Raw genomic sequence first — 23,042 nt, 5'->3', positions numbered from 1 at the left:
TTTCCTAACTCCATCAAGGGTGTTCACTAATATATTGGACTGTAGCACCTGCGAACTTTCCGATATTACAAAAAATAATTTTTCTATACTCTCTTAGAAATCGACCCAATATTTCTTAAGGCATTATGCCTTCAATAACGGAAATATCCAAACCGTCGGTCCAAAAAATTGCATAAAAATAATTATGCCTAAGGCTGGAAGCTAGCCATGATTGTTTGGTTCTCTACAATATGCTTTTGCCATTGTTGCTCCTCAACTTTAAACTGTTTGATTCCCCAATGTAAAAGTCGCCATGCTATTAATTTCCTCTTCCCTAATGGAATCGCATATATGCGTTGGTACCTTTAATTACTAAAATTAAAATGCCGGTTTTGGGATCCATGTGAGATGCCATCCATTTTCTTGTTAATTAACTACATTTTTTTTTTAAATTTATCTTGTTTAAAAAGAACAAAGTGATTAACTTGATTCTATGGATCGTTGTGACGAAGCCTTAAATTAAAATAAAAATCATAACATAGACTAAAAATTTCAAATTTAATAAATATTTTTTTTAAATCACGGCTGTTATACTAATTTATAATTTAAAAAGGATTGTTATAACAAAATCCTATTTTTCCTTAATGGGGCAAGTTGGAGAAACCCAGTGGACAAACTAATGGGCCTTGTGAGAGCAATATGAAGGCCCATTTAAACTTGCTTGCAATATCAGCCCATTATAAAGCCCATATTCTCCGAGCATTTACCATTGTTCATGGGCTTTCTAAACAGAACATATCAGATCCAAAACACAGACAATTAGACATATTTATATATAAACATGGCTCTGAAGGTATACAAGTGTGATACGGACCATGACGGCCTTGTTTTTTTTTTCTTCCATTTTTTTATGTTATGTTACGTCTTTAATTCAATTTCACACCATATATTTTTGTCCAGATATATATAATTGTTATAGAAAGGAAAGTGTGGAAAAAAATAGGAAAATTATATATGTGTTTATATATATATATATATATGAAAACTGATCCGATCAATTTTGGGACATTTAAGATATGAGCGTGATTGATAACCCATAACTTTTTTTTTTTTTTGCTTAATTCGAAGACCAAAAAATAATTCTTCCGTTTCAAAATATTTGTAATTTTAAATTATTTTCTATGTTTTAAAATATTTGTCGTTCTATATTTTTAAGACATTTTTTTACAATAGTTTTTAATTTTATCCTTACCAAATTTCAATATATCATTAATGGTAACATTGATTTTATTCTTTATTTGTATATGACTTTTTTTCTCTTTTTAAAAAAAATATAAAATAACCTAAAACAATAAATATTTTAAAACAGATAGAGTATATAATAAAAAAAGGATTAATAAATAGTTCTGCATTTACCAAAAAAAATTGTGCAGATAATTTTTAAAGTGCGTGAGGTTGTAGTTGAATCATGGACTCAAGTGTATGCTATCATATAAAATTCCAAACGTCACTTTCCTCCCTCCGGTTGCAGTTTCCTTTTGATTTCATAAATAGTTATAATTTAGATAATATACTGCTTTAATTTTTTTTTTATTTGTTTAAAAAAATTTGAATTCAAAACCTTACCAAAAATTTATCATTCCTGCTTTTATTTATTTATTTATTTTTTTCATATAACCCAAAGTGCACCGAATTTATTGGAACAAATTAAGATGCTCTGCTTTAAATTTAATTATTCGTCTGTAATATAACTTAAATGTGTATTCACATCCAAAGTATAAGGAGTTGCAGTTTAATTTTATTATTATTTTTAAATGAAGTAAAGAAGTCTTTAAATTTGTTATAGAAGTCAGAATGAGCACCGGTTAAGTGGTAATTCTAGGGAAAAAACATTCTAGAAGATTCCCTTTAGAATGGAATCTAGGACAGTGACAAATATTAAATAGGGTCCATGAACAGTGAACCCCCTCACTCCACTAATTTTTGTTCTGACGTGAATGAGTTTTGCCGGAAACGACATTGTTCATAAAACAACAAATATCAAATCACAACTCATATCTCTCTATGTACACATGTATGCAAGGACAATGATTCTCACAACTTGACTATTATTTACCAATAATAATAAAAAAAAAACACTGAAATTCACAATTTTAACAAAAAAAAAAAACACTTGAAATTTTTATTTTATCAAATAAATATTAAACTTTTTAATTTTGATAAAACAAACACATCTCTTCTATGATTGGCATAAGAAGATATAGACAAGACATATTATTTTACTTGTTTTCTTATAATCGCATAAAGTTTATGTATTTTTATCCCTAAAAAAGTTTGGTATTTTCTTGACAATCGCAGAAAAGTTCATGTATTTTTTGAATCACTTAAAAAGTTCAATATTTTTTTAGATTCGTTTAAAGTTTAATGTTTATTTCACCAAAAATAAAATTTAATTTTTTTTTATTTTCCCAAAAAAGAATGAATCTTTTTTTTTGTAACCGGTTATGCTGCACCAAGATCTAAACTAATATCGGGAGTGAAAGTCAACCATATTCGGATTATATGTTCTCTTAATTTAAATTTTAAACTCGAAACGAGACAGAAGTTTTGCACTTCATATCACCAAGTGAACTACCCAATTTGGATAAAGAGACATCTGAAAGGCTTTAATTCATTTACATGATTTTTTCTTCCTATTGATAAAATATTGACCATGTTCTATGCTTTTATTTGATCCATACATGATAAATAAACTCTATTATAATATATATATATATAATATCCAGAAAAAATATCATAGATTCGTATATATTTCTAATAAATTTATAATACGATTCCAAAAACCCTAACCAATCTCAAGAAGAGAAAACACAGATAGATAGCAACCAAGCCACCTCCGACGAGCTTGTCCAATCTCATGTTCCTCTTCGGCATTATCACAAGTGCCCAAAGCAAGCCAACCATTAAGAACCCTAATGTCTCAAGCAAAGAAGAAGAGTCGTCGTCTGTAGTGATGGCGTAAGCCCTAGGGTATTCGGCCAATGAAGACATGACAAGTGGCACCCCGAGTCCGATGGCGCTGTTGAACAACGGCCCTGCGTAGCAGCCGGAGAGTGCTGTCTGAACGCCGTCCGTACCACCGTGCAGGGCCACTGTTACGTTGGCGATTAGGTCACCTAAAGAGTTGCCCCATGCAAGGACAGTTAGACCTAATACCGAAGGTCTTGTCCCAAATATGTACCCTAATGAGACCAACAATGAGACCAACTCTTGGGCTATGATGTAGGTCCATGCCACACTCATAATAAACCCTCCTAGAAGCCAAACCAGTGTGAATTTCTTCGGCGGGTGAGATTTTTTCGTCGTTAGTAGCGCCATAACCCCGAGAATCGATCCGATCGACCCTGGTATCACGTACAGCTTAACGTTTCTTTTCGATCCGCTGTTACGAAAACTGTAAAGTTCTGTCAGTAAAACCGGCGACAGGGCGGTGGAAACCACCGCACAGGTTCTTGACCATCTTTCTTCGTGGATCACCGGAATTGTAAGTCTTCTCGGGAGATTTAGAGGTAGCCCTAGAACAGTTAGTAGCACCGAGATGCAAGATCTAGACCTTCTCGCCGGATGATGATCAAGATTCAGAATCTTGAATTCTTGTTCTTGATCGATCCTGGGTTCTTGGTCGGTTTCCTTGGTCGAAACCGGCTTCTCGTCGTCCACATATCCGAGAAACGGGACACCCATCTCGGCCAATTCCTCTTTGCTCCGCTGAATCGGCTGGGGCTTGGGTTTCTTGCGGTTGAAGAAACGCGAGGCTGACAAGAACCCTACGTATACGAAGTAAATCGCGAGGTAACAGAGAGCAAACCATATGGTTATTTTACCGACAATAATGATCAGACAGAGACAACCCAGAGAGATCAGAAGAAACACCACGTCTCGGATGAAGCTGTTCTTGTCTATCGAAACACCTCGAGATCCGGTCAACATGCATATCGTCCCGACAACGAAGCTGGACACGAAAAACGAACCGCCCAAGACAGAGTTCAGCCCGAAATCGCCATTGTTAGACCTCGAGAAGGAGACAACACTGGAGAAAAGATCCGGAGCTCCATTGCCGAGAGAGAGAAGCGTGGCGCCGGCGATTGTAGGAGACAGCTTCAATAATTTAGACAAACTTTCCAGAGAAAGAACAAAGTAACTCCCTGCCGTGTCGCCGAGCAAATAAAACAGAGCAAGCAGCCATGCTGTAAGAGCGAGATGACCCAACAGAGGGGAGTTCCCGAAAACGCAGTAGAAGATTTCAAGATAGTCTATGTAACCCTGAGGCGCACATTCAGGTTGGGATCTGACATAAGAACACTTCGACCGGTGGTCGGCGAGACCGGTGAGTCCGCCGCCGCAGCCGTCGCCGGAGAGAGAATTAAGGGGTTCGACAAGGAAAACGGGATGATTGATGCTGAGAAGAGAGAGTGGAGCGAGGTGGAGATAAACGAGGAAGACGAAGAAAAAGCTGAGGAGAAGAGAGATGGAGCGAGAGTTCAGATGCGAAGAGAAGAGACTTGCCATTCAAGGAAACTGAATCCGAGGAGAGTGATGATGGGGGGATTAGGCTTTTTGGATATAATAATGAGGAAAATCATATTCCTACGTATTTTTTTTCAATTATTATTATTAATTTACGTGTTATTTTTGGACAATATATGATTCAGTTCCTGCGCGTGTGTGTGTAAGAAAGTTCTGTCATGTGGTTCGAGAAACCAAGTGGGGAAGGTATATTCTGTTCACTGTTAGAGCAAGGAAGAAAAATCAAAGTTGGATGAAGGGTTTATCCATCCCGACAAAAAGGAAAAAAGAAGACAAAAAGGGTTTTATCCGTTGTTGATTTCTACGAGAGAATACGCGTATATATAAAGAGGATACACGACAATATTATTACACACACATATATATATATATTATGTATGCTCCTATGTTATGATACACTTTGAAAACAAAATCAAATTTTTTATTCCGCAAGACTTTTTTTTTAAACAAAAAGATAAAAGAAAAATCCATTGTACTGAAATAATAATATTATAAAGAATTCTAATGAGAATAATATAAATAAAAACTCGAATATAAATTCAAATCCATGTATAACACATTTTTATTACACCAAATTCAACCTAAATGAACTAAATATATAAATTTTTTAAACATATTTTGGGATAAATTTGGATGGGCCATGTTTAGAAGTTTGGGCCTCTTGAGATTTTAATCCTACGGCCCATTAGACCCATCAGGATTCATACCCCAAAACGTGGTCGTTTCCTTTGCTCTTATTTGCCCGGCCTGGTTTGTACCTTGGTACAGAACCGAACCGAACCGAATGTGTCGAATTTTAAAAAGAATAAGAATACTCCTTGCAACTACATAATCTCTATCTAATAATATGTTTATACATACATTTTCCGTTTATATATATAAATTTTTGAACTTTCGCCTCACCTAATTAGTGTTTTTGTTGGGCTTGCATTTTTTTAATATTTAATCAAGGATTTGGTTTTTATTTCCATAAAATTTGGTAGTATTTTTTTTTTCCGGTTTTGTTAGCCGGTAATCAGTAATATATTTCTTGTTTTGTAATCAGTAATATGGTTTAGTACCGGATCGGTTTAACCCGGTTCAAACTTTCGCGTTGAACCCGGTTCGGTTTTGAACCCCTGAGCCCGACGATACACTCAGTCTCTCGCTATGCCCCGCGCCTGCCGAACGGATAAACTTTCTCTCTATCTCTCTCTCCCATTCAGTGAGGATGCTGACGAGCCCGAGCAACGTGCTCCATAGCAGTCCATGCTTCTCGCCGTTTCGGCGGAGCAAGTTTGTTTTCTCTCGGGATTTCCGACGATTCTTCGTCGGCAGCGGCGGCGGCGGAGGGAGATTGTCCGCCGCGAAGCTGTGTTCGCTCTCTCTTCTCTCCGCGAGTGGTGGGAAGAAGTTTGGTATCAGGGCACTAGCGGAGACTGATTCTTCTGAGGTTGTTGACGATGTCGGTGATGGGTCTCCTAGTTTCTTCCCTAATCATGTTTCTGTCAAAATCCCTTTCGGGGACAGAGAGGTAATGTTCGAAAGCCGTTTCTTTTACCCTTTTTATTTTTGGTTTTGTTTATCCATTGAAGTTTCCATTTATCTCTCTGGAGATTGACGGGCAAGTGTAGAAATGTCAGTTCGAAATGCCCTTTCGTTCTTGAGCCCGTCTTCGATTCGAAATTGAGACCCTTCAACTCTGTGGTATAGAACGGCATCTTTCATCAAAGTCGCCTTGTTAGAGCTGTGCCGCTGAATAGTTGGAAGAATTGAGTTCTTTCCAGTTGACAGTGTCTTCTCTTACAGTTTTTGTCAAATTATTCTTGTTTGGTGAAGTCTTAGACGTTTTCTCTTTTTTCTTTTCTTTTCATGCTTAGATTTTAGTTGAGACTGGTCATATGGGCAGACAAGCAAGCGCTGCTGTTACAGTCACTGATGGAGAAACGGTAATTGCTGGTTCTTCTAGATGTTAGCCTGGCTTTTAGTTGGTTCATCGAATTGTTATAATCAAATTAGCTTCTAATTTTATTTTTGCAAGTTCTTTGATTTCTATCATTGTCATCTATTATATCATCACATGGGTTTTGAGCAACCAGGCCTTTTTGTTTTTAGGAATATGGATTTTGGTGTTCTTTTGTGAGCTGAAGGTTTCTGCTAACATAGTTTGATTGTTTCTGCTTGTTGCTGTCTAGATTGTTTACACATCTGTTTGTCTGGCTGATGTCCCTAGTGAGCCGTCCGATTTTCTTCCTCTTTATGTTCACTATCAGGAGCGATTCTCAGCTGTAGGTCGAACAAGGTATGCATTTTCTTCCTTCACAATCTTTTCATGTTATGACACATGCTATTGAATCCTGATTTCAGTGATGCCCTAAATCCAACTTCTTTTGGCTCAGTGGGGGATTTTTCAAACGAGAAGGGAAAACCAAAGACCACGAGGTATTTACTATTTCTTTGGGATGCCTTGTTTCTTCCATTTATTTACCCTTCTTAATATGTATCACGGTATCTTTGCCTTTTGGTTATCACACAGGTTCTGATCTGTAGGTTGATTGATAGGCCTTTACGCCCCACCATGCCCAAAGGCTTCTACCATGAAATTCAGTTATTATCCTGGGTATGCTCCTTACACATGCATATGTTTTTCATTGGTTGGCTCTTTCTTTGTTATCTATTGAGTTATTCGGGGACTATATGGTCATTTATTGCCAGTATCTACTTTCACAAAGGGTAGGATGTTCTTTGCTCTTGATGAATCAGAGTGATAGGGCTCTCCTTCTATCATTAGCTCTTAATTGGTCTGTCGGGAAGTTGAGACAAAAAAGATACCTGACTAGTATTTTTTTTCTTCTACCTATTCATGTGGTGTGGTGCGGTGATGTTTTATGTTTTATTCATAATTTCATATGCCGCTTTTTCTTCACAGTGACTGGCAATCTCCTAATTACATGAACATGTATGGAAATGATGCATTCTTTTCCTTCGTTTGGTGCTCATCTCGCATTGAATCTTTACTTGCTCGCAATTACAGGTCTTGAGCTATGACGGATTACACTCCCCTGATGCTTTAGCTGTTACTTCTGCTGGAATAGCTGTGTATGTAGGGTCATCTCGTTTCTGTTTTGGAGATTTAGCTCTGGCTCCAGGAAATTAATGTTTCATGTAATGAATGCATATCGCAGAGCTTTTTCAGAAGTTCCAAATTCAAAAGCTATTGCTGGAGTCCGGGTTGGTTTTATTGGGGGCAACTTTATTGTCAACCCAACCACAAAGGAGATGGAAGATTCACAGCTTGATTTGTTTCTTGCTGGCACTGATACGGCAATATTAATGATAGAGGTTAACTTTCTATACTTGCAATTGCAATTTTTGCAAATTTGAAAAGGAACGAAAGATTTGCAGATGTGCCTCTGGTTCTGTTTCATATGATGCCCTGGCTCATCATGGATGTCCTGAATCACAGGGCTACAGTAATTTTCTTCCTGAGGAAATGTTGCTCCAAGCTGTGGAAGTTGGACAGGTGCTTTTTGTTATCTACTGTCCTCTGAAAGATATATAAATTTTGCAAAAGTTTCAGTGGAACAATGCTCCATCTTTGGGCTCTTTTATTATGCTTTTGCATTCTTTTCAGAATGCTGTACGGGCTACATGCAGTGCTATTGAGGCCTTAGCAAAGAAATATGGCAAACCCAAAATGTTTGATGCAATCAGATTGCCGCCTTCCGAGTTATACAAGCATGTTGAAGTATGTTATGCTTATCGATGACCTTCATTTCTGTTTTCTCTTCCCAAAGTTGTTTTCATTCAATATATTTTAGTATTATTTATGGGCTTTTCTTCTCTTGGATTGATTCTTGCTAAAAACTTTTTTTTTTCTGGTGATGGTTTTAACTAGTCGAATAATTATTTAGGATATTGTTTGTCATCGGCTCCTCTCTCCTTCCCTCTATGGGCAGGACCATCTGCAATGACGTATGTTGCATAGAAATTTCAAATACAGGACCTGTTCTGTGGCTTGTATATGTATTCAATTTGTTTGGATTTTAGATTTAGTGGTCACTATGTAACATTGGTCTGAAAATTGTAACAGCATGGCATCTGTTTGTGGTGGTTGCTTGGCTTTGCGGGATGCTGGAGTTCCAGTCAAATGTTCAGTTGCTGGCATAGCAATGGGGATGGTTTTGGATACTGAAGAATTTGGCGGTGATGGAACCCCTCTTATCCTTTCTGACATTACCGGAGCTGAAGATGCATCTGGAGATATGGATTTTAAGGTTGTACCACTCGAAACTTTTCGTATCTTCTGAAGATAAAAATATTTTACATTTGTTACAGGAATGCAGTATCATAATTTATTTTTTTGGTCTTCTTATGTATTGCAAGACAAACATTGGTCAGATCTCTGTCCAGAAAAAAATTGGCAGAACCATGGGGCTACTAATGGGATCATCAACACCATTACATGAACAGAATTCCGATGATTTTAACTTATTAATCAATAAATTGCCTCCTGACACAGGAAATTGCCGGTGAGGAATTGAGCAAAGCACTACAGATTAAGAGCAAAATACCAAGAAGAAAGGCAATCTCGTCGCTGGAAGAAAGAGTATTGACAATACTTACAGAAAAGGGATATGTCATTAATGATGTAACATTTGGAACCACAGAAGCGCCACAGGATCTGTTGGAGGATGAGGACGAAGATGAGGAAGTTGTTCCGGAAGGTGAGGTGGATCAAGGTGATGTTCACATAAGGCCAATCCCACGGAAGCCCACCCCTTTAGTAAGTCTCTCATCTTATCCCTCATGATTCGCTTGTAAAAGACATTCCCTATCTGTTTAAGAATCCTCCCTATGCAATAATCTTGTTGGAACAGCAATTAACTTTCATGTTTTCTTTGAATTTTAACATACTAGTGATTTTCATTGTCTAGCTATTCTCTGAAGTAGATGTGAAACTGGTATTCAAAGAAGTATCATCAAAATTCTTGCGGAGGCGTATTGTTGAGGTATGATGCTGTTTTCTTGACAGATTTGGAAATATTACTGCCAAATGAGTCAGAGTTTCTTGAGAGAGAACACAATACCATACATCACTGCCTTGTCTGCATGCTTTCTGTCACAAATTTAGTTAGACTTGCATGTTGAGCAGATTGTCTGTAAACAGGCACTTACCATTGAGCATTCTATGAAATAGCCACAAGTTGCACAAAAGAATTACGCTTTGTGCATTAACCATCTTCGCAGCTTTTCATCTTCTATTCCCTTTTACATTGTTAACCATCAATGCCCTGCCACTGGGAGTAATTCTTTGCAGAAGTTACATGATTGTTGAGTTTTGGGAAACAAAAGTAGATACTTTAAGTGCATCTTACTTTCTTTTTTATTTTTTCCAAATCCATAGGGTGGTAAAAGAAGTGATGGGCGGACTGTAGATGAGATTCGCCCGATTAGCTCAAGATGTGGACTTCTTCCAAGAGCGCATGGTAGTGCTCTATTCACACGTGGTGAAACACAGGTAACGGGGAATGTAGTCTTTGGGGGCATTCCTTTGCAACTATGTCATTTATAGATTCTCTGTTTTTTATTGTGTGAACTGTATCCTAAACCATTGGTGCATTCTCCTACTAAGGAATGTTATTTATATGATACTTACAGGCACTGGCAGTAGTTACTCTTGGTGATAAACTAATGGCACAGAGAATTGATAACCTTGAGGGTTCCGACGAATATAAGAGGTTCTACCTTCAGGTCTCTGCAAGACTGCAATATATATCCTTCCCTTGACTCTGTGATTATTTACTGGTTAGCTTACTCAGATAGGGTCGGAAATTTCACAAATATGTGGTTAATGGATGGACATTTACATTTCATGATAGTATTTTTATCCAGTTCATTATCTTAACCAAGTGGCTTAACCTCAGAAGTTGTTATGCAATTTATCAGTATTTTTAGTTTACAGATACTTTTACATGTGCACAAATCATGCAATATTGTGGTCCGAAGGTAGGACCTACCTAGGCATTGAGAAACTGTAGCCTGGCAGAAATTAGTATGATCCTAATTTTGAGTAAGTTTTAAGGTTTGTTTCTTTACTGAGGCTGGAGAGAGTTTATAACAAATCCTTTTAATGTTTCAGTACACATTTCCTCCATCATCTGTCGGTGAAGTCGGGCGAATTGGAGCACCGAGTAGAAGAGAAATAGGTCATGGAACACTAGCAGAGCGCGCACTAGAGCCCATATTACCTGATGACGATGATTTTCCTTATACAATACGTGTTGAAAGTACCATCACTGAGAGCAATGGTTCCTCAAGGTTGGCCTTTTTTTTTTTTCTTTTATGCTTTATAGATAATTAGGCATGTAACTCTCACCGCCATCTGCAATGACGTATGTTGCATAGAAATTTCAAATACAGGACCTGTTCTGTGGCTTGTATATGTATTCAATTTGTTTGGATTTTAGATTTAGTGGTCACTATGTAACATTGGTCTGAAAATTGTAACAGCATGGCATCTGTTTGTGGTGGTTGCTTGGCTTTGCGGGATGCTGGAGTTCCAGTCAAATGTTCAGTTGCTGGCATAGCAATGGGGATGGTTTTGGATACTGAAGAATTTGGCGGTGATGGAACCCCTCTTATCCTTTCTGACATTACCGGAGCTGAAGATGCATCTGGAGATATGGATTTTAAGGTTGTACCACTCGAAACTTTTCGTATCTTCTGAAGATAAAAATATTTTACATTTGTTACATTTTTTTGGAAAGTAAACGAAGAAATTTTCAACATCGTAGGGTTCTTGAGTTAACTTGAATTCTGAATGTTTTTTAATTGCTTTGTCTGTGATTATTTATAGGTTGCCGGGAATGCAGATGGTGTTACAGCTTTTCAGCTGGACATTAAGGTAGCTATGCACTTTTCTCATAGATCTTTTTCCCTGGATGCTTCTCTGTTTTATGGTTCTCAAATTCCTGGTGTGTTCCGACCAGGTTTATGTAGTCTTTAGATTCTTTCTAGTTGGTAGAATGATTTTACACAGCAACTGACAAAAGGTAACGGTAATTTTTCATTTTTTTTTCACTGATGGATTAGGTAGGGGGAATCACTTTACCAATAATGGAAAAAGCGCTCCTACAGGCTAGAGCTGGACGTCGACATATACTTGGTAAGAAGTTTTGGGATATTCCTGGACTAGATCAACATGGCTTATGTTGCAAGTGAATCTTAAACAGCCAAATGGTAATTTTGAGGAAACCGATTTCTGTCACCATAAAAATATGTGGACCAGATAAATATATTTCGGATTAATATGAGGAAAATCTAGCTCATCTTACACTTGAAAAACTTATAGTACTCCTTCATGCTGTTTGAAGATTATTTTTTCCTTTATTCTTTCTGTTTAGCTGAAATGTCAAAGTCTTCACCGTCTCCTTCAGAGAGCCTGTCAAAGTATGCTCCGTTGATTCATATCATGAAGGTTTGTCCTAAGCCTCATTTCCTCCAGCTAAAGAAAAATCCGGTCCAGTTCCTTACTGGCTAAACTAAAAGCTTTCTGGACTTTGAGAACCCTTGGGATGCTGTTGCAGGTCAATCCGGATAAAGTGAACTTTCTCATCGGTTCTGGTGGGAAGAAAGTGAAAAGCATCATTGAAGAATCTGGAGTTGAAGCCATTGATATGCAAGATGACGGGATTGTGAGATTATAAATATATATTTTGTATCTTGAATGTTTTAGGGAAGGATGCTCATCATTGTAATCTTTAACATTGTCTCGTTAAGGTTAAAATCACGGCAAAAGACTCTACAAGTCTTGAAAGGTCGAAGTCAATTATCAGTGGGCTGACGATGGTTCCTGCTGTTGGTGACGTCTACAGGTTTGTCTCGCTTTACAAATTTTCGTCTCGTTACTTGTATTCCTCAGGCAAAGATGCATATAGAGCTAAATTGGTTCACTAATTTAAAGATTCTTGAGACTAGAATGGATTATATTCTGTCATATCCTGCTCCTATGCCTAAGTCACTTTTTTTTCCTGCCGTTTTTTTACCTCTTCTTTCTTGTATTATCTTGTAGCTTATATGTGGATTTGACTCGTGACTTTCTCTTGTCAGGAATTGTGAAATCAAATCAATGGCTCATTATGGCGCCTTTGTAGAAATTGCGCCTGGGCGGGAGGTACATATTTCAACTCGTATTGCTCGGCGCATTTTCTTCTTCTCTGTCTGGGTGGTTTCCTCCACTCGGACTAATAATACACCTTTGATTCCTGAAAACCATAGTAATTTTGCTGCATTTCGTTTATAACTTGCCAAACAGCCATGCATCAAATGATATTAACCATCCAAATTTCCTCCCCTTTCATTATTTACCTCATTTAGACCTCAAAGCTGTATACACTGCGAAACATGCATGGTATGTTCAGAGTTTTCTTTTTATAGGGACTTTGCCATATCAGTGAGCTGAGTTATGAGTGGCTGGCAAAGCCTGAAGATGTGAGTAAAACTCATAACCCCTTCTTTATTTTAGTCAGTTTCATTTTTTTTCTTCTGGGGCTTCACTTACGCTGATCCCTGAAACTCTCGTTATTCTTGTCCTTCCAGGCCTTTAAAGTAGGAGATCGCATTGATGTCAAGCTTATAGAGGTGAATGAAAAAGGGCAGCTTCGACTTAGTGTTCGGGCACTTCTTCCCGAGCCAGAAAGAGATGAAGATGATCAGAAGCAACAGCAGAGTGATCCTACCAAAGAAAAGGGTTCACCGAGAAAATATGTAAATGCATCAAAGGACGAAGCTGCTGATGGGAAGACTGGACAAGTCAATGTAAAAATTACCGCAGCGGCAGCCAAAGTTACCGGATCCTCGAAAATCACTTCTGTGGAAAACCTTGTTCTGAAGAAGAAAGCTATCAGGAGATCAACTGGTGGTGTCAAAGAAGTGCTTTCAGGTAAAAAGGACAAGTCAAATAAAAGCAGCAATGGCACAGAAGCAACAGTTTCCAGCGAAGACAATAGCAATTTTGTCAATGGAGAAGCTACAATCAGTTAGTAAATGGCATCAATAATCTTGAGTAACCACGGTTAATTTCTCGTCTATTGTGAAGATGGATACAATGAAGGAGAATCTCGTCCAACAGTAACACAGGTGCGTTTATTTTAATCTTTCGATTTTAGATACCCACTCTCACACGCTAAAGCAATAATTTGCCTATGAGAAAACACATATAGATGGAAACATGTGGAACATCTTGCCATGTTTTTTTTTTTTAATTAGAATTCATTTTCCTGAATCTTATCTTCATCTAGCTCAAAATCACCAGCACAATCATGTGAAAAGACATGAAACATCTGTTCCCATGTACTTGCTAAACGTCCATCCATGAGATGATTTCAAGAAACCGTCCAACTTACTCGGTGTGAAAAGAAGAAACACCAGACCTTGAACACTTCTGCTGCTGTTGGTATCCGTAGTTTATTACAGTATGACGCAGTTTGGTCTGAGATTTGAAAGTTTGGGGGTTAATGGGTTGGCCTTCTGTTTGAACTAATAAAAAGCTAGGTCTCTGATTCGGCCATATGCAGACAATGCTGAGGTTTATTTGAACTATTCCTTCATTGGATAAGCTCTGAAGACAATATGCATTGGTTTTTCTTGGCAGTTGTAGCAGTCTGTTCAGACACATTTGGTCAGGTGGACATGCTTGCAGAAGCTGAAGCTGAAGATGAAGAAGAAGAAGAAGAAGAAGAAGAAGAAACCGTGGAAATATTGAACATAAACACCATTTCTTGAGGTGGATTTTTGCAAAGTAAAAAGGGTTCTGAACTTTGTACCATTTAGGCATTTTTAATCTTATCTTAGTGTCTCCCGCTTGTTCTGGTTCTGTTCTTGTCTTGTTCGTCACTGCACTTTCCTGAGTTTCTTGAAATCTATCAATGGAGAAAATCAGTAAAAGTACCAATTTGTCACAAGTTTCGCCTTTTTTGCTTGATCTCAATATATCAATATTCAATACTATAATCTATAATTTTCAATTTGTTTTTTTTTTCTCTCATTTTTTGCAGTTTTATCTGTTATCAATCTATGTCTAAATTAGCACTAGAGAAATCTTCTTCAAAAAATTCACAATTTTTCTAGAAATGCCCTTTATTTTATTTTTTTTTGGATCTAAAAAAGCCCACGAGTTTTTTTTTTTCGGAAAAGCGCGATGTATCAGAAAATATCTCAAGAGTATATATATATATATATTGATGTAGGAGTTTCTAGTTTCGTGGCCTCTCCGTTTAACGATTTAGTGCGGCGGAGCTACTTCGACGGCGCTGACCACCTCCTCCACAGCTTTCGTCTCCATTTTCTGTCGGACATTTCTTTTAGGTTTTTGGGAGTCTTTTCGCAGTCCCTTTGAATCTAAGACTCTTGCGTGCGCCTGATTCGCGTGCGGAATCGTAAGCGGAAGAGCTCGCTTTTTCTCGTCTTCTGGTAACGTGATGGTTTTTGCGGCTGTTATGGTTTTTGTCGAATCATTCTTCTTTGCTTGAGTGAGTTTCATGATTGTTTTTGGTGTTTGATTTTCGTTACTTGTAATTTTTCCGACAGAAGTCGGTTGGTGAAGGATGTTTAAGGTCTATCATGAAAAAAGATGTGATTTTTCGATGTTGTTTTCTTATGAGAGTGCGATTTCCTCGAGGGGAGAAACTCGATTGAATCTGCTCGCAACTTCACTAGGGTTCCCAGATCGTCTGGTTTTGCCATCTTCCTCGAAATTATTGGTTTTGATTATGTGGTGAAGTGTAGGTTTTTTGTGATCAAATTCTGTGTATGATGGTTCTACTTGTCAAAAGAAAGGATATTTACATGCTGGGCTTCTTTACATTGTTTGGTTGTTATATGTTGTGGGGATTTCATCAATCTTTGTTGTTCAATCTTGTGAACAGAGCTTGTTGTGACTGTAGTTTGTTTGCCCTTCCATTCTCATTTCTTGCTGTGAAATATTTATTCATTGATAGGAATATGACGATTTTAGCTGCTAGGGGATGATAAGTTTGGATATAATTCCTTTGGCTGCCTGATGAAAGCTAATTAATACAGCTTGAGACTTGGCTTTGTTACTGAAGGTTCTGATGTAATTGGCCGATCTTTGCTTGCAGATACAAAAATGTCGGTCACAGCAGGAGTCAGTGACACTGTAATTGCGATAAGGGAAAAGCTAAGGGGTAAAATTGGCCAGACAAAGGTGAAAAGATATTGGCCTGGGAAAGCTCCCGAGTGGGCTGATGAAGCTGACGATGATGAGGATGTTAGGATGCAGAGGACTGCTGCTGTGGAGAGAGCTTTCCCGAAGCTCGAGGATTCAAAGGTTGCTAGGAAGGATGATCCAAGGCTGCGTCGTCTAGCAGAGAGCAGAATAGAAAATCGTGAAGAGCTTAGAGCTGATCATCGGCGAATCAGGCAGGCTGAGATTATTTCTACAGAAGAAGAGGAGTTTGGTAAACAAGAGACAAGAGATGAGGAAGATGATGAAGATGCATTGGAAGAAAGAAGGAGAAGAATCAGAGAAAAGAATCTCAAGAGAGCACAAGAAGAAGCTGCTCTACTTCCCGTGGAAGAAGAGGAAGAAGAAGAAGAGGATGAAGAAGAGGAAGAAGAGTCAGAGTATGAGACTGATTCAGAAGAAGAGATGCCAGGCATGGCCATGGTAAAGCCTGTCTTTGTTCCAAAAGCTGAGAGAGATACAATAGCTGAACGTGAACGGCTTGAGGCTGAAGAACGAGCCCTTGAGGAACTAGCCAAGAGAAAGTTGGAGATAAGAAAGAAAGAGACAAAACAAATAGTGGTTGAGGAAGTAAGGAAGGATGAAGAGATTCAGAAGAACATGGAAATGGATGAAGCAAATATCGCTGATGTGGATACTGATGATGAAATGAATGAAGCAGAGGAGTATGAAGTTTGGAAGACCAGAGAGATTGCCAGAATCAAGAGAGAAAGAGATGCACGGGAAGCCATGGTAAAGGAGAGGGAAGAAATAGAAAAGTTAAGGAACATGACAGAGCAAGAAAGAAGAGAGTGGGAGAGGAAGAATCCAAAACCAGCAGGTCCACAAAAGCAGAAATGGAAATTCATGCAGAAATACTACCACAAGGGTGCATTCTTCCAATCAGATGTTGATGACGTGGCTGCATCGGTTGGAACAGATGATATTTTCCAGCGTGACTTTTCTGCTCCAACCGGAGAAGATAGGTTGGACAGGTCGATACTGCCTAAAGTCATGCAGGTCAAGCACTTTGGTCGCAGTGGGAGAACTAAATGGACACACCTTGTCAATGAAGACACAACAGATTGGAATAGCCCGTAAGTACATTCTTTCTCCTCTTCGAATTGCCTATTAGTCAGTCATTTGGCACATTAGTTTTGATCCCTGGTCCGAGAGTATATCAAATTCATGCTCCTGAATTATTACTGATATAGCACTTCAATTGAACCTGAAGCTAAGTTGAATGAAACCCCTCTCTGTCGAATTTACTTCATGTTGTGGATTGGATAGTGCACTGTCACGTAAAATTTGACAAACAGTTTCTCAGCTTCTCAGTTTAATGGGATTGCAAATTTTGTAACTTTGACTCGAAGGTCTCTGATATGTAATGTTGGTAATATCTGTGTCATCTGCAGGTGGACTTCGAATGACCCTCTACGCGATAAATACAATTCAAAAATGGCAGGGATGAATGCTCCTATATCTAAACCAAAAGGAAGCAAGAAAATGAAGGATTGGCAGACCTGACTTCTGTGGTACCCTACCTTTCGTAACATCTACTCTGCATCATGTTATTTGTAGGATATGGTTTTCTTGTACTGTATCTTCTACCTTCTACGTAGTCTTAGAGGAAAGCAATAAAGACAGCTGCAGGAAATCATGGATGGGATAGTTGCTGAGGACATGCCAAGTGGTGAAAAGTGGTTCTTGATCTTTCTTGCTTTGCAGATCCTTGAAGTTTTGAGTAAATCCCCTGTAGTGAGAGTGACTTCTCAGCTCGGAGTTGGAAGTTGGAACATCCGAGTTTTTAGGATTTGGGAGCTGAATAGATTTCATTATCAATGTCTGACTCTGTGTAAATGATCCTTGTATCCCATCACAGGTAGCATATCCTGTCTCTGTGCCTGATATCTGTTTGATTTATTATATTATCAAACCGAGGTGTATGATTTCTTCTTCAGGATCGAATCCAGAATCATTTTATGTTTCATCTGCTAAAAGAAGCACTGTTTATTCCAATTAGGTATAATTTGTTAATGACAAATAGAGCCCAGCTTTTTATTTTGCAAGTTACAAAAGCTGGATTACATATTTGCATCTTCTTTGACATCATCACTTGAACAATACACTACAATGTACAGATATGTCTATGTACTCCCCGAACCCGAAAGTATTGTGCTTGTGTACTTGTGCCAATTTGACCTTTGGTCTTCTAGATGTTGACATGAACAACAAAGCTTTGGACATCTCAAGCCCGATGATCAGTTGTCTCTGTAGATAGAGATGTTTCCCACATAAGACACTGGAACATAAACTGCACTGCTCAATAAGCTATGTTTCCTGCCATAAAACAGATAGATCATGGCTCCAATAAGCAGCCATATCAAGACCCTGATCCATGTTCCAGCCCTGAAATTACAGACCTCGACCATTAGACAGGTACCGGTATTATGCTTACAGACAGTTATGGTTCATTGATTTACTCACCCGACATTGATAATGAGGTAAGTATTGATCAGAATGCACAGAACCGGTAGGTACGGGACAAACGGGCAGAGAAATCCTGGAAACAGTACCGTCGAATTTAGAATAAGCACACAACCAAACATGGGGTATGAAGCAAGAGTTAATCTAAACTAAGCAATTGCTGACAGAATCTCCAACTCTTGTCAGTCAACTGCCAAATCGCCAAATGGATCAAGAACATAAACTCTGTTGCTAAACCAATATAGGCCTGCAGAAAATTTCAGATTTGAAGTTTATTTTTGGCACTAATGGATCAGAGGACGGAGCATTATATTAGCCATTAAAACTCGAAGATCTTTTGCAAGATTTACTTAAGCTCTGTTAGATTCTTTTCACTTTCTTAAGGCAGGAGGATATGCCCGGGTATATTACCTCCAGTGTGCCCGAAGTTATGCCTTGCATCGTCCTCATCTATGTAGACAAGAATGATCAAACTGCAAAGCAAGATGGCTGCACCGACAGCACATATTGTGAACCGAGGGAAACTGCCAAGATCAAGGCAGATGTACAGTTAGAGCAACACGGAAAAACTGTTAAACACCGCGATAAGATCAAGAAGTAAACTAAGGACGCTTGCTAAAAGAAACAAGAAAATCTAAACAGACAGCATATGGAACTGGGCAAACCTGGGAAGACGCTCAGCGGAAGCTGCTGAAGTAAGGCCAAGTACACCTATACACACAAGAGCTATACTCCAGGTGGCAATTTTACGTCTTTTCTCCTTATTCTTTTCATCTGTTTGATCACAAAATAAACATGAAAAACCCATAAAAACAGATGAAAACCAAGGCCATGAAGATTGGGTCCTTCTCAGCAAGTATTCATTCTCTCTGGTCAGAATAGTCTTATCGAACTCTTATACTTTAGTACCTGGAGCTGTTTTGTCCTCAAGTAAAGGAGACTCAGAGGATTCTACACCATCATCCGCAAGGAAATCTTGGTTTTCAACTCTACAATCATCGGAATCGATACTATATTGGGAGGAAGATAGTAGAGGAACCTCATCTGGTGGAACATATCTGAGTACTAATACACAGACTGCTACAGCAGTGAACGCCATCAGAGTTCCCACACTAACCTATTCCAAGAATACAGACGTTAGCTACCTGGAAAAGTACCTACAAATATAGGCCTCAATATTTCCAAGGCAAGTATCAATCCATTTCTGATTCAACATAAAATTAGAAAGCCCTGACTGCAATTTATTTCTTATGTGGGAATCGGATAACGTCCCTGGGTTTCATTCTTTCATGAAAAGATGATGGGATGGAGATTGTTCTAGGCAAAGACAGACCAACTTACCATCTCAGACAACTGTGAAACATCCATTAAAAATGCTAAAGCAGCGGCCAGGGCACCAATTGTTATTGTGCTTTTTACTGGAACTTGAGTGCGTGGGCTAATTTCTGAAAAGAAAGCTGGCAACAATCCATCCCTAGACATTGCCATGAAGATTCGTGGCTAATCAAAAAAGCAAAAAAAAAAAAAAAATCATACTGTCAACATGACCTTCGTGAGTTACCTGAGCCCAATCCAAGAAAACCAATTGTGCAGTTACCTTTCCTAGACCATAACAAAACACAAATACAAAAGGTTGCAGTAGAAGATTTAACAACAAAATTCAACGAACTTCTTGCCTACTTTATCATTATCTGGTTGTGAATAAAACTCTTTTCATTCAGAAGGCAAGGTATTGTTGGAAGAAAAACTGAGAACTGACTCCCACGCGGAAAAGTTACTAGTAAAAGGAAATAGTCAAGGTTCTGCAGATCAATCCAGCTATAAAAGTTTCGTATTTTGATAGGAATGGAGCTCAGATTCCACAGATATGAACTCGGTACTCTTGAAAAAGTCTACTAAGCTTGGGATTTCAAAACAATTAGCACCAGTTTCTACCTGAGCAAGAAGCGAACCCAACAAACTTGCACACAAAGCAGTTATTGCCCCAGTGGTTAAGATATACCTGAGATAAATCATAAATGTGAAGATTGAGAAGAAAAGAAGAGAGTACTGAGATATTAATTTATTCTGCAGTAACATAAACAAGGCAATGGCTTGAGCGCTTACGCTGCCCACTGCATTCCACTGTCTCCAAATGCAGAAGAGATAGGAGTATCGGGATTCAATGCATAGTATGGGACTAATCCAACAATAACAACTGATAAGAGCATATACAGCACACAGCATATCAGCAGCGCAATCCCAATTCCCAGTGGAAGATCCCTTTGAGGATTTTTCACCTGTTTGGTGAAACAAAAATGTTAGAATCCAGAGAAAAAAGAATGAAAATTTGCCCCAAAAAAAAAAGAAAGAAAGAGAGAAACAAGAATATTCTTCTATTACTAGTTGCAGTTGACAAATCATGGAAGACACGCGATTAAGTTAGATAGTGTCTAACCATGAAGAAAAACTAAAAGACCTTCATAACTACAAAAATGTGACAAACCATGTACCTCTTCTGCGGTACTGGTTACTGTATCAAATCCAATATATGAAAAGAATACTACTGCAGATCCTGCAAGAATCCCGTTTAATCCAAAAGGAAAGTACCTGTAATTCAAGACTTAGCCATCAATCACAAAAAATAATTATGAGAGAAAAGACTTACCTAATGGGAAAAAGAGTAGACTAATTACCCGTTTGGAAGGTCATATCCAACCCACCCAGTCTTGAATGCTAAATATCCACCGACCATTATGATGAAAACCAAGGTGCAAACATTCACAGATGTTATAATTGCTTGTGCTAATGAACTCTGAGGGTACAAAATTGTGGAACAGCAGAGTTAGATGATCAGACAGGCTGGACGAATTTCAACTAAGAATGTTCAGTGAAGTACCTCCTTTATTCCAAAGCAGAGTAGTATTGTGACAACAATGATCAGGGATGCTGCACATGGATCAACCACAATACCAAGTCCAGGTATTGTTTGTCGTGCTAAGAACACAGGAAGATTGTCCAAACCTCCAAAAAAAGATGCCTGGAAGGAGAGAAATTGGTCAGTATCAAATTGAAAGAACGGAAGAGCTAAAAAGGAAACGTAAAAATGAATGCATAGTAATATTTAAAGGAAATTACTGAATATGCTCTACCAGATTTGGAGTTATGCCACGAGCAATGGCTGATCCACCGATGGTATAGTCCAGCACCAGTGCCCAGCCAACCAACCAAGCAACCCTAGAACCAAAGTTAGAAAAAGGAGTAACAACTTAAATAAGAGATACATTTCCAACAACTCCAAACGGAAATGCTTCACTAGTTTTCGCTTTATTACAGCATTGATCCCGACCCTCCCAAGATAACTGGGAAAAGAAAGTCAGGTAAACCCTTAGCTACCAGCTTCATACAGTAAAAGTTGATTATTAATTTCAAATGCTAAATTGAATAGCAAGAATTGCTGAATTAGAGCAGAAGCCCATTCTTCACCCAAAGGTTGGACATTAAAAAATCATGACAAGGATTAATCTAGGAAGGATTCCAATGTAACACTAAAAGGGATATATGCTTGATGGTGAAGAAAAAACTAATATATTTCAACAAAGATTTCTATTCACCGTACCCCTCTCCTAGGCATACATATGCATAATGATAAGCACTCCCAGCGGATGGACAGCGAGAAGCAAGCTCAGCATAACAACATGCAGAAAGAGCCGCTGCTATTCCAGCAATAAAAAATGATACAGCAAGAGCAGGTCCAGTGTGTTCTCTGGCAACTGTTCCGACAAGAATATACACGCCAGCTCCTATGGTCGTTCCCACTCCTAAGAAAAAGGCCAAAAACAGTTTACCTCTATGTAAGAGAATGGTTTCCTTGAGAAGTTAAACATTAGACAACCCAAAAACAACAAATTTTTGCGTTCTTCCACAGGAGTAACTGGCATAGAATTCTAAAATAATTAGTCCCTAGGAACGCCAGGGACTGGATATAGCATCATTCAGTACAGGCACCGATGCACATCAATAACACAATTTCCTGTCCTAAAGGGAAAAAGACTGTCTTTGGTGGAACTCACCAGATACATTTTGAGTCATAAAATCTGAAAGATGAATATACAGACAACACTAACAGGTGAGTCATGAATATAAAAACTTAGCAAGTGCTAAACTTCCACAAGCTTGGCTAACTGATGAGACAGTGTGATCAAGCCATCAACCATAAAACGAACATCTAAAAGTTTTTGGACAAAAGTCTTCAAATTTAAGCTCGTGGATGTACCTGCTGATAAATAAGCCGATAAAGGGAAAAAAAACTACGAGAACGGTCCCAGATTATCTAGGAAATTTGAATTCCCAATGCAGATTTAGCAACCAAACTGCAGAAAACGAAAAGGCCCAGAATCGTAAAATCTAAACAATGCTTGAGAAACCAGCAAGACAAGGAAGACTTTCTCAACAAAAAAAAATCCAAGTTGTTTTCTCTCTCGGTTCCCTACATACCAATAGCAACAAGATCAATGGCGGATAATTTCTTCGCAAGCTGATTCCCATCATTTTTCCTCAGATGAACAGAATCGACCTGTTTCCTTCTGACCATACTCCTCAATCCCCATGACCATTTCGTTGAACAACCTTCCCCGTTCATATCAATCCCGCACTGCACAAAATTCCGAGACCCCTTTGCCTTTCAATCGATTTAGAGCGAACCCATCTGAGCTTTCCTCAGGAATTCCAACAAAGATGAACGCTTTTCTTCAAGAATCTAAACTATTACGGGAATCCGAGTAGG

The 23,042-nt window shown here is 38.4% G+C and overlaps 4 protein-coding genes across 5 annotated transcripts; 2 read left to right on the top strand and 2 right to left on the bottom strand.

Annotated features, from left to right (window-relative positions):
- Nucleotides 1–2,766: 2,766 nt before the first annotated feature.
- LOC104802885 (cation/calcium exchanger 1-like) lies at nucleotides 2,767–4,668 on the bottom strand. The gene has a single exon (XM_010526702.1). The coding sequence runs from the start codon at nucleotides 4,546–4,548 to the stop codon at nucleotides 2,803–2,805; it is 1,746 nt and encodes a 581-aa protein (XP_010525004.1). The 5' UTR covers nucleotides 4,549–4,668; the 3' UTR covers nucleotides 2,767–2,802.
- A 1,058-nt stretch (nucleotides 4,669–5,726) lies between these two features.
- Nucleotides 5,727–14,510, top strand: LOC104802884 (polyribonucleotide nucleotidyltransferase 1, chloroplastic). The gene is made up of 24 exons (XM_010526701.1): nucleotides 5,727–6,079; nucleotides 6,426–6,494; nucleotides 6,741–6,847; nucleotides 6,945–6,987; nucleotides 7,082–7,165; nucleotides 7,580–7,644; nucleotides 7,731–7,887; nucleotides 8,012–8,068; nucleotides 8,180–8,293; nucleotides 9,068–9,331; nucleotides 9,483–9,557; nucleotides 9,953–10,066; nucleotides 10,207–10,299; nucleotides 10,688–10,866; nucleotides 11,059–11,242; nucleotides 11,405–11,452; nucleotides 11,641–11,713; nucleotides 11,952–12,025; nucleotides 12,135–12,242; nucleotides 12,328–12,422; nucleotides 12,658–12,721; nucleotides 12,985–13,038; nucleotides 13,147–13,686; nucleotides 14,201–14,510. The coding sequence occupies exons 1-23, from the start codon at nucleotides 5,777–5,779 to the stop codon at nucleotides 13,588–13,590; spliced, it is 2,868 nt and encodes a 955-aa protein (XP_010525003.1). The 5' UTR covers nucleotides 5,727–5,776; the 3' UTR covers nucleotides 13,591–13,686; nucleotides 14,201–14,510.
- Nucleotides 14,511–14,802: 292 nt separating this feature from the next.
- LOC104802883 (microfibrillar-associated protein 1-like) lies at nucleotides 14,803–17,777 on the top strand. 2 transcript variants are annotated; one of them, XM_010526700.2, is made up of 4 exons: nucleotides 14,803–15,018; nucleotides 15,687–16,887; nucleotides 17,206–17,325; nucleotides 17,519–17,777. In XM_010526700.2, exons 2-3 carry the CDS (start codon nucleotides 15,695–15,697, stop codon nucleotides 17,315–17,317), a joined length of 1,305 nt encoding a protein of 434 aa, XP_010525002.1. In that variant the 5' UTR covers nucleotides 14,803–15,018; nucleotides 15,687–15,694; the 3' UTR covers nucleotides 17,318–17,325; nucleotides 17,519–17,777. The 2 variants fall into 2 exon arrangements, with proteins under 2 accessions (XP_010525002.1, XP_010525001.1); XM_010526699.2 differs by having other exon boundaries at nucleotides 17,206–17,777.
- An 8-nt stretch (nucleotides 17,778–17,785) lies between these two features.
- LOC104802882 (cationic amino acid transporter 4, vacuolar) lies at nucleotides 17,786–23,036 on the bottom strand. The gene is made up of 14 exons (XM_010526698.1): nucleotides 22,754–23,036; nucleotides 21,876–22,077; nucleotides 21,409–21,493; nucleotides 21,156–21,296; nucleotides 20,953–21,071; nucleotides 20,770–20,866; nucleotides 20,384–20,556; nucleotides 20,213–20,279; nucleotides 19,619–19,777; nucleotides 19,187–19,394; nucleotides 18,943–19,051; nucleotides 18,689–18,801; nucleotides 18,278–18,353; nucleotides 17,786–18,199 (listed from the first exon to the last, which is right to left on the bottom strand). The coding sequence occupies exons 1-14, from the start codon at nucleotides 22,896–22,898 to the stop codon at nucleotides 18,052–18,054; spliced, it is 1,842 nt and encodes a 613-aa protein (XP_010525000.1). The 5' UTR covers nucleotides 22,899–23,036; the 3' UTR covers nucleotides 17,786–18,051.
- Nucleotides 23,037–23,042: the final 6 nt, after the last annotated feature.

This window comes from Tarenaya hassleriana, unplaced genomic scaffold, assembly GCF_000463585.1.
Source record: "Tarenaya hassleriana unplaced genomic scaffold, ASM46358v1 Cleome8, whole genome shotgun sequence".
Taxonomy (NCBI): domain Eukaryota; kingdom Viridiplantae; phylum Streptophyta; class Magnoliopsida; order Brassicales; family Cleomaceae; genus Tarenaya; species Tarenaya hassleriana.
This window is presented reverse-complemented; position numbering and strand designations above follow the sequence as displayed.

Coding starts and splice junctions, on each gene's coding strand:
- LOC104802884 (XM_010526701.1), top strand. CDS start 5,777: ATGCTGACGAGCCCGAGCAACGTGCTCCATAGCAGTCCATGCTTCTCG. Junction 9,332..9,482: donor CACGGAAGCCCACCCCTTTA/GTAAGTCTCTCA, acceptor TTCATTGTCTAG/CTATTCTCTGAAGTAGATGT. Junction 10,300..10,687: donor ATAAGAGGTTCTACCTTCAG/GTCTCTGCAAGA, acceptor TTAATGTTTCAG/TACACATTTCCTCCATCATC.
- LOC104802885 (XM_010526702.1), bottom strand. CDS start 4,548: ATGGCAAGTCTCTTCTCTTCGCATCTGAACTCTCGCTCCATCTCTCTT.
- LOC104802883 (XM_010526700.2), top strand. CDS start 15,695: ATGTCGGTCACAGCAGGAGTCAGTGACACTGTAATTGCGATAAGGGAA. Junction 16,888..17,205: donor ACAACAGATTGGAATAGCCC/GTAAGTACATTC, acceptor TGTCATCTGCAG/GTGGACTTCGAATGACCCTC.
- LOC104802882 (XM_010526698.1), bottom strand. CDS start 22,898: ATGAACGGGGAAGGTTGTTCAACGAAATGGTCATGGGGATTGAGGAGT. Junction 22,078..22,753: donor CATTGATCTTGTTGCTATTG/GTATGTAGGGAA, acceptor CCTTTTTCTTAG/GAGTGGGAACGACCATAGGA. Junction 21,297..21,408: donor GTGGCATAACTCCAAATCTG/GTAGAGCATATT, acceptor CTCTCCTTCCAG/GCATCTTTTTTTGGAGGTTT.